The sequence below is a fragment of the Nematolebias whitei genome, chromosome 9 (assembly GCF_014905685.2).
Source record: "Nematolebias whitei isolate Nwh7 chromosome 9, NemWhi1, whole genome shotgun sequence".
NCBI classification, from domain to species: domain Eukaryota; kingdom Metazoa; phylum Chordata; class Actinopteri; order Cyprinodontiformes; family Rivulidae; genus Nematolebias; species Nematolebias whitei.
The window spans coordinates 33,089,680-33,106,596 of NC_056506.1; the positions used below are offsets into that span (position 1 = coordinate 33,089,680).

The 16,917-nt window shown below is 36.8% G+C and overlaps 1 protein-coding gene across 1 annotated transcript in view; it reads left to right on the top strand.

Moving 5' to 3' along the window:
• Positions 1-16,917, top strand: part of gpc5c (glypican 5c) — a 103,321-nt gene that overhangs the window by 32,254 nt on the left and 54,150 nt on the right. The window contains exon 3 of the mRNA XM_037681327.1: positions 9,811-10,514. Coding sequence (XP_037537255.1) covers positions 9,811-10,514 — 704 coding nt within the window. The remainder of the gene's footprint in view (positions 1-9,810; positions 10,515-16,917) is intronic.

Here is a 16,917-nt window from a genome sequence, read left to right on the forward strand (position 1 = left end):
TTTATTATTTTTTTTATTTTATTTATTAATTTATTAATTAATTTATTTATTTTTTTACAGTATACCATAGAATATAGGAAAACAAAAATGGGGAGCTGTGGGTGTGGGGGTCACCAATGACCTGTTTTGCCCTTAATGCTTAGTAGCAAAACTGCTGTCAATCAACCTGTCAACAGTTGCATCTGGGCTTTCCCCTCCAGTTCCCCTTTACAGTGTTAGCCGTTCTAACAACATCCCAACCTTTGCTCTGTCTGTCTCATCTACTCGTATCAGTACAACTGATTAAGTTTTATTAATTTATTGCAGCAATAGGAGTATCTATCTCATTAGTTTAGTCTCCTTTTTGATTCACCCTTGAATAAGTTTTGGTGGCCTGAAATGTTCTAGCAACTAAATTGTATATATATATTTTATTATTGTTCTGTTGCCTTTTATTAATAAAATAGTATTGTAAAAAAATATTCTCCTGCCAGCACGACGGCTCAATGGTTAGCACTGTTGCCTCACAGCGGTTGGACCTGGGGTCTTTCTGTGTGGAGTTTGCATGTTCTTCTTGTGCATGCATGGGTTTTCTCCAGGTACTCCAGTTTCCTCCCACAGACCAAAAACATGTTAGACTACCTTCAGGCCCAGGCCTCCCTTGCAGAAGAGATCTGTGATCTCAATGGGATTTCCCTGGTTAAATAAAAATTAATAATAACTCTTCTCCTTGCCCTTTTTGCCATTTGTCTTTAGTCTAAAGCTTACTTTCCAGTTGGTATAAATCTGATTAGGCACAGCATGCAGAATCAGGGTTGGCCAGAATAAACACATACATTTAAGACTGAATTTTCCAAGTCATGTGAGTCATGACCTCACGGTGTTCTTAGCAGAATGGCAGCTTCTCAGTTAGTGTCAGCCAAATCTGTGTGAACAGTGTGTCTGTGCGTGTTGCCTGACAGATGAGTCATGCTCCAAGTTTAGAGTCGGTCATGCTGCATTTAAGTGTCACATTAGTGTGATGAATCAACAGATTGATTCAAAAATTTAATAATAGTTTATTCCTATTAAAACTAGCAGGTTGAATGACATTGGAGCTCCCTTTCTGTAACTTGAGATGAACACCATTGCTTGGGAGATGATGGACCTATCCATAGTCTTTTTTTTTCTAATTAAAACAAGGATATGTAATCTCCGCATGTGTCACTATGTCACATATCTGTGTGGTGACCTGGTTGAAACTCAAGCCTGTAGACGGATTAAAATGCTTTTCCTGAGATGATGGTTGGTCAGGTTCACTCAGGAGTGATTGCTAAGATAGGAATGGCCCACAGCTTTATGGTATGAGAACAGTGTCTCCAATCTCATTATCACAATATTACTGCATCCCCAAGCACATGCAAGCAAGTACACCAACAGATACAGAGCCGCATAAAAAAAGAAAGAAGACAGGCTTGCAAGTTTTACACAGCATTTTACTAAAAATAATACTATAAAAATCTTAAGAAATAGAAAAAGAAATGGGAGTCTTGTTAAAAAAATGTTGTAATGGGATGCTGTTCAATTAGCAGCATGTAGGTTATGTCTTTAACAGCTACACAACATATATTTATGAACTACAGTATACATCAAACCCAAGTTGTTGAATAAGCATACAATGGTTGAAAATACACATTTTACTTTCAAGATAAAGCATATATGATGCTATTATGAACATTGTTCTAATCTTGGGAAAGGTTTTGATGCTCCTGCTTGTCTTCAAAACTATAGCTTTACTTATTTCTGCGTTATTTTATACAGCATGAAATGGTGTTTGACAGTACTGTTATGCAGAAACTATAACCACGTAGCTGCTTTGTGGCATGCCTTTCTGTCTGCAACAATTAGCTGTCACCTAAGTTAGAAATTATAAAATGATTCACATAGGAGCTTAAAATATCAATAAAGGAAAACATCTACAACTGTCACAGCTACTGCATCTACTCATCTTGGACTATAATTAACTAACCTCAGTTATTTTTCTGGTCTGATTTTTTGTCAGATTTTAAATACATATTTTCAAAATGAATCTTTGATGCCCCAATTTTTATTCAAACTATCAGAATCCACAAGCATTTTTCCCTGTTTGCGCTTGGCTGAAAAATCAGACATCACAGCAAAGGCGAGGAACACTGTAGTTGTGACCGAAACCACAGAATTGCTGCGATGCTTATTTTGAGTCTGATTGTGGCAGCTTCACCATGGTGACACTTAAGTTTAATCATGCCAGTTAAACACTGGGTTTGGTGAGCAGAATGTCAAAAGAAATTGGGTTCTTGTAATTTAAGCCCCATGATCTCAGTGAATAATTTTGGCACAGCATTGGTGGAAAGACATAGTTTCATGCCCAATTTAAAAGTCATAAATGCATATTCAGTTCAAGCCGCTTTAGGATAAAAACCTTCTTTGCTCAATCACCGCTGCGTTTTGTCTTGTTTATGCCAAACATAGTGTCAGCGTTATCCCACAAGACTACAGAATGTGATGACTGTCAAAAAATAACATAAAATTAATAATACAATTTGTACAAAGTATACTTAACTTGACAAGTATGGATTTTGAATGTAAGTGTTTTAGCTCTACACTAAAGTTTAATTTAACTGGTTCATGTGAAGTAACCACAGTCCAGCCAACTTTCAGTTCCCATGAGTGCAGCCAGGAAACAAAAATGTCACTAACATAATGGATGAATGTGGTCAAATCAAACTTTAGGTGCTTTGGTCAGTGAGAACAATTAAATCAAAATTACTTTCGAGCAAAAATAGTTATGTTAACAAATGGGCTTTTATATCTGTTTGGTTGGTAGGAATATGTGTTGCAGCACCAAAACATACAGAAAAAAACTTGATTAGTGTCAGAATTTACACTGAACAAAAATATAAATGCAACACTTTAGTTTTTACTCCCATTTATCATCAGCTGAACTCAAAGATCTAAAAAATTTTCTCTGAACACTTTCAAATATTGTTCTAAACATTGTGTCAATCTGTGTTAGTGAGCATTTCTCCTTTGTCGAGATAATTCATACCTCACTCATTCAACCTTTATTTATACAGGTTAATCCCATTGAGCCTCGGGGACTCATTTACAAGCGAGACCTGAATTTTACAAAAGAATGATGACAACAGTGAACAACAACGACAACAATAGACAATCATAAAGGATGCATACAAATTTAAATAAAAAAAAATTAACAAGTGAAAGTAAAATGTGAATTAAAATGATTATTAAAAGGAAAAGTAGTGAAAAAAAACAGCTAGATTATAAGGCGGTGTAGAAAATAAAAAAAACAGGAACATGTCTACATTGGTTTTTCCCAGGAACTTAGATGTATGAAGTCACTTAGAGAGGTCAAGGTCAAGAGCTTCAGATCTTTTTGAAAGATATTCCAGAAAACAGGAGCGGAGTAGGAGAAGGCCCTTTTACCTAGTTCAGTCCGCACTGAAAGGACACTAGATGTAATAAAGTCCTGAGAGCGCACGCTGTAGCTGCACTCATGCAGAGACATGTAAGAGAAGACATATGAAGGCAACAGACCAACAAGTGATTTAAAGATGAAAATGTACCAGTGGGAGAATACCAGTAGGAGAGTTTGCATGAAGTTAATAATGACCAGTTAACCAGTGAATACAGGGTGCAATGGGGGGTACGATAGTTACAGCCAGTTATAAATCTCAGTGCACCGTGATAGACAGCATCCAACATCTGCAGGATGCTTGTAGGGGTGTTCATGTAAATAATGTCACCATAGTCAATGGAGGGAAGGAAAGTCGCAGTTACAAAGTGTTTCCTAGCATTCAGAGTTAAACAGGCTCTATTAAACAGGATCTCACAGGTGTGGCATATCAAGATGCTGATTAGACAGCAATTATTGCACAGGTGAGCCTTAGGCTGGCCACAGTGAAAGACCAGAAAAAATGATCATCTCAGAAACTAAAACATTCACTATTTAAATCTTTCAGTGACGGGGGACATCGGCATACCTTTTGTGATACTAAGCTGCTGTGTCAAGCTCACATGTATACACATACAGTTTCTGTTTTGTATTTAAATGTCACATGTAGAGGTGATGGTCCACAAAGTGGACTTCCAAGCAGAGGAATCTTCACTTAACTGACAACTTTGATTAAAAATACAATCAAAAGAGCGGACGTGGCAGCAAAACAAACTTACAGACTGAAACACTTACTGGAGGCAAGGGGCTAGAACTGAACAGAACACACATTTCTAGAATTGCGCCGCTCAAGGTGGCTGCATGTTGGAGCAGCTCTGTTTCTTTCATTCTGAGATTTTGCTTTTGGAAACTTTAATTCCTCTTTTTCTGGATGTAAATCACATTTTTTTGGATGATTGTTTCCTCTGGTATCGGATGCTGTGCTGCTGAAAGGATTTTTACTGAAACTTTTTTAGTTTTGGACATTTGTTATGATGCGTAACCATGGCAACGAGGCAGTTTTCTACAACCAACAGCAGCTGAATAACATCTCAAAAGCTCAAATAATATCTCAGCTACAACCCCAAATCTCAAATGAGTTGAAAAGGATGTTCTGTGGATGCATTCTCATCTACCCGCCAGCTGTGCTCGAGTGCCTGACCACTGAGATCCTGGAACTAGCAGGAAACACGGCTCATGACAGCGGAAGGACAGGATCGTCCCTCGGCACCTACAGTTGGATGTCCGCAGCGACGAGGAGCTCGGCAGACTGCTGGAAGGAGTGGCCATCGCTCTGGGAGGAGTTCTGCCCGCTATTCAGGCGATCCTACAGCCTGGGGGAACCGAGAGGCCAGCTGTGTCTGGGTGGACAGATTGGACTGCATCTGCAGCCAGTTTCTTAGGATCCACTGTGGGATGGACCTTTACAAGAGATCCTTCCTGTCTACAGCCATCAGCATCTATAACATCTCTTAATGAAATGAGGATCACGAGTTACAACAACAAATAATTTCCCTTTGGGATTAATAAAGTATTTTTGAATTGAATTGAATTGAATTGAAATGAAAGAACATGAGACATAATTGTTCAGGAGAAAACAAATGTCTGACTAACAGTAGCATCTGACAAGTAAAAAAAAAACACAATAAAAAACAAAACAAGGAGTACTGTATGTCTATGCTGGTAGGGGTGATTACTGGGTGGTAGCAGCTGGGCAGATTAGTAGATGAAGGGCAGTTGAGAAATGAACTGGGATCCATGCTGTGCTCACTGGGGGAGTCAATGGCATATTAAGCATGTTGCATATTCTGAAAGAACCACAAAATCTGTTTGTTTACTCAATCTGACATGTACAAGAAAATAATGTATTCTTTCCATTGCATTTCATAATTCATGAGAAACTCAGATGCAGAAATCCTAGATGCAGGATATAGACATTCTCATTTCCATCATTACTCATGCTCATTTCACATTTCTGACCAATCACACAAAGATACACCACACAGAAAAAAAAAAAAAAAGTTCTGCCTAGATGATGTGTTGAGAGCAAGTTGAAAGAATTTACAAACCAAGACTATGAGAAAAACTAAGCGAACAGGTGTGAGATAGAGGCGTGTTTCGCTCAGAAAACCACAAGTGTATTACCTCATAATTTGCCTTTAGGCATCAGAAGTTAAAGTCAAATCCCACTTCTGCTTAGTTTCCTTTATGTAGCAGAGGAAAAAACAACAACTTTGAAGTAACAAACATTTCCGTTCAAAAAACACGATGAAGCCCTGAAGAAATAGGGAAGTGCTCTGGACTAAAAGCAAAGTGAATCCAGATGTTACCATGTTCACAAGGTGGAGTCGACTTGTACAGTAGTTGTTTTTCTTTGTTTAAAGTTTAGTCACTTTTTTATTTCCAATTTTCCTGGCCATCACTCAGCCCCCTTTTTATATTTTTTTCAAGTTTTTGCTTTACTCTGTTGGAGCAAAAAAAGGTTTATTGCACCTTCCCAAAAATCCCACTATAACGGTAACTCTCCAGCTTGCTGTAGAAACTGTGGACAAAAAAGTGCAAATCATTGCCATATTTTTGGGACTGTCAAGTAATTAAAACTTATTGGAAGGAGATACATAAGCAATACAAGATATTATTGGAAGTCAAATGCCTCTAGAAAGTAAAGTTTTATTTTTTGGACTCATGCCTGAAGGATGGTCAAAGATAGACAAACATTTGTTTAATATTTTGTAAGTGGTGTGCAAAAAAGCCCTTATGAAAAATTGGCTTTCACGGGAGATTCCAACACTGAACATATGGATGGACACCACAACGGACATATACAGAATGGAGAGAATATCTGCAGAAGTAAATGATGAAAAGAAGTAAAAGGTGCCTTCCTAAACAAAAATCAAAGTATCTTCAGGATTCAGTGATATATGCAAATAAAGGTTAAGCAAAACATACATATATATAATCTTTGCTTTATTAAAATACAGACTAGACACTGACTCACAAAAATATACAGAATACACCATGGTATTTTTGAACTTCATTTTTAATAATAAAATTGAAAACTCTCTGTGTTTATATCTTGTGGTAGGAGTCTTGTGTAGATATTGGCCCTTGTATCCTTGACTGTCTGGCACACTGACAGACTTGTGCCAGCGTTCAAGCACAAAAGGCTGCAATACAATAAACTGGAACTGAAAAGGCATTTTTATGACTTGCTATTTTGCCCAACTCTTTCATTTTGTGTCGTAAAATGAGTTATTTTTGGTCTGGTTACACTTGTACGTGTAAGGAGGTCTTTCTGACTGCTTTCAGTCAAACTCACTTGTAATTCTTTTTGTCTATGTGAGCATGTGTGTGGGTGGGGAGAAGGTGGGGCATTGACTACTTTTAACTGCCCTTGTTTCCTTGCTTTATGTTACAAACATTTCCAAGATTCAAATGCTATATTGCGGGGTACAATTTTTGAAGTATATAGGAGCATGTTTTGATATTTGTTTTTAAGAAGCTTCTCAAATGAAGTGTTTTTTTTTTTTACTGGCAAGCAGGGAGTTCCTGTGTGTCACAGACAGTGCTCATATTAGTGCAGCTGTTCGTGGGGACATGGCTGTTGTTATCCTTCTGTCTGTGAGATGGGAGGGGCTGGACACATGCAATCACCCCCCCCCCCCCTCCCACTCCCTCCACCAGCACACACACAAACACCCCAACACACACGCACACATAAGATGCACTCATTTGGTAACAATTGTGGTGTCAACGCAGGTTCACAAATACCTCCCCTCCCCCAAAAACTCTTAAATGATTGATACAACCAACCTGAACATTGAGAAGCATAAAGGAATCTACTTAAAAAAACAAAAAAATTAAAGCATCTGTTCTTTTGAGTAAGCTTTTGCTGCAACATGTACTGTAGTGTTAATAGGCAATGCAGGTCTATGCCTATTTTAGGTATGTGTGTGTGTGTGTGTGTGTATGCGTGCATTTGTAGTTGTAGTGGGGATACTGTGTGTCCTGGCACCCTCATTCTCAGGTCTCAGTTTCTGTACAGTTGTTGCTGCTCATTCATGTCCTGTCATGCTTTTAAGCTTACATCACACCCCGGAGAGGAGTGTTAGATCCAGCACATGCATACAAAAACTTTCATGGTTATTTATAAAGGAGGGGGAAAAAAAGAAAAAAAAGAACACATAACGGCCATTATATAGTAAGTGGAAGGGTTGTGAAAGTTCTAGCATTTAAAAGAGATGTGTTGATTTTGTTGTAGATTAGACAACCTAAGGATTGATCAGTAAGCTTCTCATTAGGTCATTTTAAATTCTAATGTAAAATAACCCATTTACATATTTTTCTAATAGAGTCATACTGAACATAATAGTAAATTATGTCAGTGAGCAGTGAAATGGGGGTGCGTAATCCAAACACACTGCCTGGCCAAAAATAAGTCGCCACCTGGAAACGTTATGGTCTGGGGTTGATTCATTTAGTCAAGTCAAGGTTCAGTGACATTATGTGCCCATAAATGTGGTCAGCTGAGTACCTGAACTAAGTAAATGACCAGATTTTTCCATTAAGAAAAAAATATTTTATATTTTCTTCCCTGGTAGGCATAGCTCAAGTTGACAGTGACAGAAATAATCAATCTCAAAGTGTGAAATGTTGCTTGTTGATTGGGGGATAAAAGTGTTCAGGAGAACACTTTGCCTAGTAATCTTACTCCAAACTGTTATTGCAAGAGCTTTATGTAAGAACATGAACCCTGGGGGGAAATACATTTGTGACATTGCATATTCTTACTGAATGATGCCATAGAAAATGTGTTTTATAAAACAAATTAAAAAGAAATCTTTCTAATATTGGACTTTTTTAGCCAAATGTTTATACCCCAAAAATGAACCGCAATGATGATGTCTACATGTCTCGCTGTATGTTTGCAGTACCTTGGTAAATTAAAGTACCTACCAGTAAGTGGTTCTATTATGGGCAGAGCGGTGGTGCAACTGGTAGATCTGCTGCCTCTAGGCGAGCAGGTTACCCTGGTTCACATCCTGGTCCTGGGGCCTTTCTGGGTGGAGTTTGCATGTTCTCTCCGTGCATTTGTAGGTTTTCTCCGGGTACTCCGCTTTCCTCCCACAGACCAAAAACATGCATGTTAGTCTGATTGGTAACTCTAAATTGTCCCTAGGTGTGAGTGAGAGAGTGAATGGTTGTTTGTCTCGTTTGTCTCTGTGTGTCCCTGTGATGGACTGGAGACCTGTCCAGGGTCTACCCCACCCCTCGCACAGTAATTGCTGGACATGGGCAATGACGACCCCTGCAACCCAAAATGGAAGAAGTGGGTAAAAGATAATGGATGGATGGATGGATGGTTCTAATATGTTCATGCAAGGGCACTGTGGATTCCTGTAAATCTGTTTTTACATCAAGACACAAAACTAAAGTAAAAACTTTATCAAGTGTGGACCATATTTTGAATTTGGAATGTGCATTTTTGTATTAATTTGTTTACAAAAAAAATCATAATGTGGATAAAGAAAAATACAAGCTCCTTAAGAGTGAGAAACATTTTTTTTGAAGCCCATGCTAAGTTAGGTAAATCAATCAATAACCTGTGAAAAAAATTTCTTGCAAGCACCTACAGTATGTGTTAGCTCAATCAACAATGTTTGAAAATCTAAACAATTTAATACTGCCTTAAACACATTGTCCAGGAACTGACAGTTGTGACAAAATATTTAGATGTTATTAAACGGTTAAATGAGGCATCACTTAGTGTCCAGTTTTAAGCATGTATATTCTGTTTTATCCAGCTGATTTAACCAAACAAATCCATTCTGAGGTCTATTTTAGATCAAGTGTTTAAAGCATCCATAACATTTAAAAAATATGTAGTTACGCCAAACATTTTTAGTATTATAATTGTTTGTATTAAATTGTTTCTAAGTATATTTCTTGTGTTTATTTGAGAGCATCAATTACCAAATTCAGAATGTCTAAGGCTCCCCATGTGCCTCAGTAAATGCTCACTACAAACATCACGTGATACACAATTATATCAAACTGTATTCAAACTTACTTTTATATATAGGTAGAACTGGGTGGGCTAGGAATATACACATTTGCATTTGTAATACTTTTAAATAGTCTTCATTCATTCATTTAAATATCATTTGTCTGTCAGTTATTGCAGTAAGTTATTGCTGTATGTTCTGAGTTTGAAAAGTCATCTTCCCAAAAAAAATCTTAATAATAAAAAAAAAACATATATGTAAGCTTTTATGTCCTATTATGAATCACTGATGATTAAAAGTAGAATGTGTTTTTTTATTTCCTGTCTCTTATTTCTATTTTTCCCCTTTCTGCAGACATGTTCCAATCCCTCATTTCCCTCTCCCAAGGCCATCTAAGCTCTTTGTTGGAGGACTCCTACTCGTCCCTGTCCCATCATGCCTTGCCCCATGTGAACGGACTGTTCGCTTCTCTCTCCCTATATTTTCGTGGAGCTAATGTTTCTGTAGAGGCAGCAGTTCAACAATTTTTTAACAACATCTTCCCGCTTGTATATACACAGCTAATAAATCCAGGCTTCGAAGGACGTGTAATGACAGGCAGTGTAATGGGTGACTGCCTTCGAATGATCAGACAGGACGTCAACCCTTTTGGGCATCACCCAGCCATCATGGCTCAGGAACTGGCTGGGGCATTGGAGGCTGGCCGACAACTGGGTCTCACCTTAAAGAAAGGAGTAGAGGTCATGAATGCAACGGAACATGCCAATTTGAGCCGGGACTGTGTAAAGAACCTGATGAAGATGGTGTTCTGCTCCCACTGCCGAGGTTTAACGTTGATCAAGCCCTGTGTGGGCTACTGTCTGAATGTCATGAGAGGCTGCTTAGCTAGTGTGTCGGAGCTGGATCAGCCTTGGAGGAGATATACTCACTTATTGGGGAAACTAACATCTGCCATCGCTGGGCACCACAACCTGAAGCTAGCCACTCTTGGGGTCAGGGGTCATGTTAATGAAGCATTGCTCCACGCTCAACTCCATGGTCCAATCATTACTGCCACGGTGAGTAGACATCGATTACAGCTTTAATGGCTCATGCAAAAGTTTCCAAACTGTTTTTGTTTATCATTTTTGCTTTATCCATATATCTTGGCAATTTTAATTGTAATTTTTGGAAAGCATTATAGATTATTTTTTCTTCTTTTTTGGTGGTTTATGAGCTCATTTTTCCACCAGTGTAATAAAAAAATCCTGCACACAGCATTCATGTTTGTACAGAGCTAAAACTATTCCAAGAAAAAATGTTTATTCAAAAAGAACTTAACCTTATCCAGTGCACTACAGACTTGGCAAGTACTCCAAAACTGGCAAGGCATCTTAAATTCATCACTGCTGTTTAGATTATGACAGAATATTATTTGTCAGTGACTGTGATGAAATGGGTTTAAGTAGTGGATAAAACATCATCTTTGTTCTCTTCCATGACATGATTACTACCATATGCATTACACTATATCTGGGTCACTATATCTCACTGTTTGTATAATTCTTATGGCATAAAAACAATTTCTTTAACTAAACGTGGTTGTTAAATTCACTGTAAAAAACTTTGCCAATAAAAAAATAACATTTTTATATAGATTTTTATGGTTAAGCTGTATAGAATAAACAACAACAAATCAAATAGATGTTGCATATGTTTCTTAATTTATCACAAACAGATTTGTTTGTATATTTGTGTGGAATAAATTGTTATTTACTGAAAAATTGACAATTATTGATATATTTCTTCAGTCTCTGTTCAAAATGAGTTTAGCCCCTGGTAAATCTCCGTGTCTTAGTTAGGAACAAATGCATAAGACAGTCCACTATTTATTTATTTATTTCCTACCACTGTACTTTATTTGTATAACAACTTTATGATTAGCTAAATGTGAATACTATATTTGGAGTCACACTTTATCTTAGCTTGTTAGTGTTTTTTCTTAATATACCATTAAGATGAACTGTTGTCTGTTATTTTCATATATTTGTGATAACTAACACAGTAGAAAGTACATGAGTTGGCCATGTCAATTTTAAAATCTTGTAAATGGTAGACTTCTGTACATAAACTATGTTTTTATTTTATTTATTTGTTTATTGTAGACATGGATTAAGAGCTTGGTTGACAAAGTTTCCTGAGGCATTAGCAAAATATCTATCACTTGCTTTAATTAAAATAATACAGGATTACATTGTTGTGTTTTTATAAACCAGTGTGCTGGTGAAGATTCCCAGTTATCCAGGACAAGTTAAATTCAAAAATGTTCAATACAAAAACAACTGGACTTTATTTGTAACAGAAGATGTTTCGCTTCTCATCCGAAGAGCTTTCTCAATTCAAACAGCAGTGAGTGTGGGGTTCAGGTTATAAGGCTGAGATAAGATACACAAACATATGTAGATTGACAAATCACATATAAATCAATTTGTTTGTTTGCGTGAAATCTTAGTGCTTCTACAAGCATATACAGTATATTTGGGCATAAAATAAACTAAGAACAACTATAGTACATTATTACTAATCGAAACTGCCTAGCTTAGAACCTTAATAATATCACACAAAGTAATTTCTCACTATCACAGACACAGTTTTTCTTTTGGCTGCTTCCTTGTGCGGGGGTCACCGCAAAAAGCAAATTCACACAAAATATTGGCCAATCTTTTTACAATGGATGTCCTTCCAGACAAACTGTGCTCAAACCTGCAACCTCAGGATTATGAGACCAATGGCACTGACGACAGATCAGCATCAGTATCACAGACTGACCTCATAAAAACATATCTTAGTTTCATTTTTTACAACCTTCATATTACCATTAATTTTTCATTGTGTTTCGATGGAATTCCATGAGTACTTGCAAGAGTAAATAGAATGCATAACTAGCTGTACTACTTTAGGTACATTCAGTGGTACTTTCTGTAGTAATAGAGACCATTTATGCTATACAATAACTAGCAGAAATATGTTTTGTTGAATTTAACAATTAAGGAAAACTCAAAATGTTCAGATTTGAAACTGGATGATATGTTCAATGTTCATTGCTGCCTGAAGGTAACTTTTAATCTCATGCCAACATCATAAAGTTAACTAGCACTAATATATATACATATATATATATATATATATATATATATATATATATATATATATATATATAGTCAAGTAACACAACTTTGGAATATCTCATTGAATGAAAACTACACTATTATGAAAATATTCCAAAATTCTTGAGAAATTCCCCAGTGGATATTGGTCAAACTCTCAAATTGTTAGGTGCCTGTGACTTTTACATCTTTGTGACACTGTACCACAAATTGTAATTTCATCGTGATTAACAGTAGTTTAGCCACATAAGCTTGTAAGTACCTCATCACTCTGTATATTTAGTTGCTCCATCAAGAAATAAAATGGCATGAAATTGTATTAAGGGGAGCAAAAAGGAATGCGTACAATAACGTCCCATAGAAATTATCCAGGGATGTCTGGGCAAAGGCTGTCTTGGATGACAAGTGAGACCATGGATATGGGTCTTTTGGTCAGAGGACGCCACATTTTAATTTGCATTGTAGAAAAACAAGTATTTTTTGAAAATGCTGACGAAGACAATGCTAGATGTTAATAGTGAAATATACAAACTAAAGTGTTTGGCATGGAATTAGGATGCACTATAAACTCAACATCTTTTCTCCTGTTTAATCCAGCAAGATGGGGCTAAATCTTTTTTAACTGTACTGCTTACAACAACAAAAAAAATTCAAGTGGAGAAATCCACCAGACAGTGGTTACCAATTGCCAAGCAGATAAAGCAATGTATGCAATAATAATAGATGTTAGATGCATATAGAAAAAATTAAACATTATCTATTGTTGTTGTTTTGCGTATTAATAGTGGTTTAACATGCAGTCCTTGTTTATTTATTATTGTTTTTTTTTCATTACTAACATTTTAGATTGGTGTATATTATACCGTAGATCCAATGATTCCAGTTTTCAGACACACACATACACATGTATGTGTGTGTGTGTGTGTTTGTGTGCTTGTGGATGTCTGCTTGGTATTCATGGAGTGGTGAAAAGCTCAAAGCAGGGAGCCCAGTGTACGAACAAGTGGGACAAAACTGAAAGATTTCAACGAGGTCATACAAACCAGAACTACTCAGGTGGAACGAAAGAGGTCCAAAAGAAGAAAAAACACTGAAACACAGACACTGGTGCCTCTTATTTTCTGTGCTCTCATTCATGTTTTTTATGAAACCACAGTGGCCTGTTAAGGAAAACTGTTAAGTCTTCATTGCACAATTACTGGATCATGGCTGTAGACATTACTATTGAATATCCATGTACCCCCTTCCAAGACAAATAATCAGCTTGCAAATTACAATTGTTTTGCAGAGGTTTCATGTTTGACTCAAGTTTTACACTTTCACCAAATACAAAAGAACACTTATTTATTACAATTTTTCAATAATTGTATGACTCTGTGAATTTAAGAACAACATTAAGTTGATCATTTCTATACATACTGAGCATAAAGTCTGCACTGTTAGTAGGTTTCAGGTGTTAGCCCTGTAAGGAACCTTACTGTTTTAACACACTCCTGTATGCTTTACTGAGACTGAGCATGAATGTTTGTCAAAGGGGGGTGGTCATGGATGATGGGAGTGCCTGGGGCAGGATTGTGTTGATCAGGCACAATTAGGAGAAAGTTGGAATTTTTCCAGTAATGGAGGCTACTCTTATTGGTCCTTGACTCAATTGGCAGCTCCAATGTTTGGTCAAGTTTTCTTCCTGTGAATACATACTTGTTGAATTCATCTTAAAATTTTCTTCTCCACAGTGAGTGGTACTTGAGAGGCCACAGGCTGCTGATTATTGACATAGCTTTTAAAATGTCAAGGCTCGTTTGGCTTACATGGATATTTTATATTATCTGCTTGTTAAGATAGACAGATGTAGATACATGTGACACAAAGAAGCCTTTATTCCCTCAAACTCTTATTTATTGATGTAAGTAGTACTTAAAATGTTATCGCCCACAACTGTAACACCAAGAAGCTCTTTAGTATCCCTTTATGTACAAGTGTCATGCAAGAATGATGTTAGAAACAGAAGCCTGATTAGATCCAGGCTCGAAGTGGCAGCTGCATTTTAAATGAGTACATTTAAAAGCAAAGAGACTACAGAAATCCATCAGATATAAAATAATTAGCTATCAGGTTAGAGTTTATATAGTAGCTGTGTTTAATATTTTAGAAAATGCAAAAACAAGAGTGGACTCAGCACCTAATACATGTATACATATACAGATAACTCATGCTTCTAAATTCTGTGGAGCTTTTCCTTGAGGTGTGAAGTCCAAGCAGGCTGATTGATTTACTCAGCAGTTCATTTACTAATGGCAGTGGGTGCAGGGTAGCTCCCTCCATTGGCCTCACACATTTTTCTCAACCTCTTCATTCTTCATATTCTTTAAGCATGCTGTAATATGTTGATGTCTTTCAACACCACAGGAAATATGCACAATAGCATTCCCTTCATTAAAAACATATGCTCTGATTACATGACTGATTACTAGAGCACCACATTTGAATGGAACAATAAAGCAGCTGTTCTTAGTACGGTTTATTGTTTTGACCCAATGAAATAACGTTTGAAATATCATGCAATTTAGTGTTAAACTGTTGATATTAAGTGGATGTAATATTAAACAACTAAGACTAATATGGCTTCTTCCTGTAAATTATTAACTGCACTTTATGGACTGTTGTACACTGTAAAACAGAGAAAATAAGAAAAGGACAAGGTTGACGAGAGAACATCACTGGCATTTACTTAAAATTTTAACTATTCAGAATCTGGGCCCTCAACTTTGGATTGCACAGTTATTTACATATATATTAAGAATATTTGTAAGTACAAATAGAGACAGCAGCAGTAACCTTTAGCTCTTTAAGTGCAGTACGGGAAACTTGTGGCGTAAATATCATAAATCTGCCTTAATAGATTTGTAATGCAAAGTTAAAAAAGATCATAAACTATTATGAAATATGGATTGCATTAACCACTATAAAACATTTGAAACTGGAGTTGTAATAGGATGGCAGCAATCCACTTTGGTCTTTGCCAGGACTCTGCTATCCACCATTGTTACTGTAGTTGATCTACTTGCACAAGCACAGGAAAACTATTGACTGCATCTGTTTGTAGTGCACAAGTGTAATTTAAATAAGTTGCCATGAAGCAATGCTGGTGGTTTCCAAAATATTTCCACCCTGAAACCTGGATTCAAAATTTTTAGGTGTCAGAGAAGACCATGGCTGTTGTCATGTACATGACCAACCAAAATGCAAGAGAAATGTTGCAGTTTCACTTAAAAAATGGCTTTGTGTAAACGGGACCTAACACTTCTTTATTGTCAAACACCTAATTCTTCTTCCTGATAATGTCTGGTGCTACATCTTTTAGAGCCAATCTACCATAATTCTGTATACAGTGTTTAAATAGAAACTGTTATTAAAACTGTGCATCACTGCTGATTATCATATTAACTAGCTGAGCTGTTACATTTGAAATCACATCGTGATTCTTCCCTCACATAGTAGTTTACTCACTCTTGCATTTTGTGCCCCATTCTTTTGTGCTTTCTTTAAGATTTTTATTTTTTTTATTTTATATAAACAATTTTTATTAACACAGACTTATTTAAGTCATCCAAATTTGCTTTTCATGCTGGCTTTTTTCTAGAATCTGAGGTAGCTCAGTGGTCAGTGTTACAGTCTTGTAATCCTGAGCCTGCAGGTTGAAGCCCAGGTTGTGTCAGGAGGGGCATCCAGATGTGAAAAGACAATTTTTTTGTATGAAGTTGGCTCACTGTGGCAAATTCTGAAAAAGGCAGCAGCCAAAAGCAAAACAACAATAGATGATTTTTGCTTGGGGAGCAGAAACTGATTGTAAAACTGAATTATGAACTTACAGTCGGGTTCAAAAATGCAAAATGACCATAATAGTTATGTTTTCAAGTTAAATTTAAAACTATATTAAGCAATACAGTCCATGCTCAATAATCCAGGTATACAATCCAACTTTTTTTCAGTCAGGTCATCTGGACAGTTTCTTTTTTTTTTGTGCTGAAACGTTTTGCCTTCGGTCTGGAAGGCTTCATCAGTCAAGGAAACACACAACAAAACTGATTCTTCTCCCAACAGCTTACTCCAAAGTGGAATAAACCAGTTCTGCTTGTGATAAGATGGTCTCTTTGGTACGCCCCCTCCTCCATTGCCAGCCCTCTTCCTTCTTGACAGTCTTGTCAAACTGGTTGAAAACTGGTCCAGATGACCTGACTGAAAAATGTTGGACTGTATACCTGGATTATTGAGCATGGACTTTGTTGTTTTCAACTAGTTTGACAAGACTGTCAAC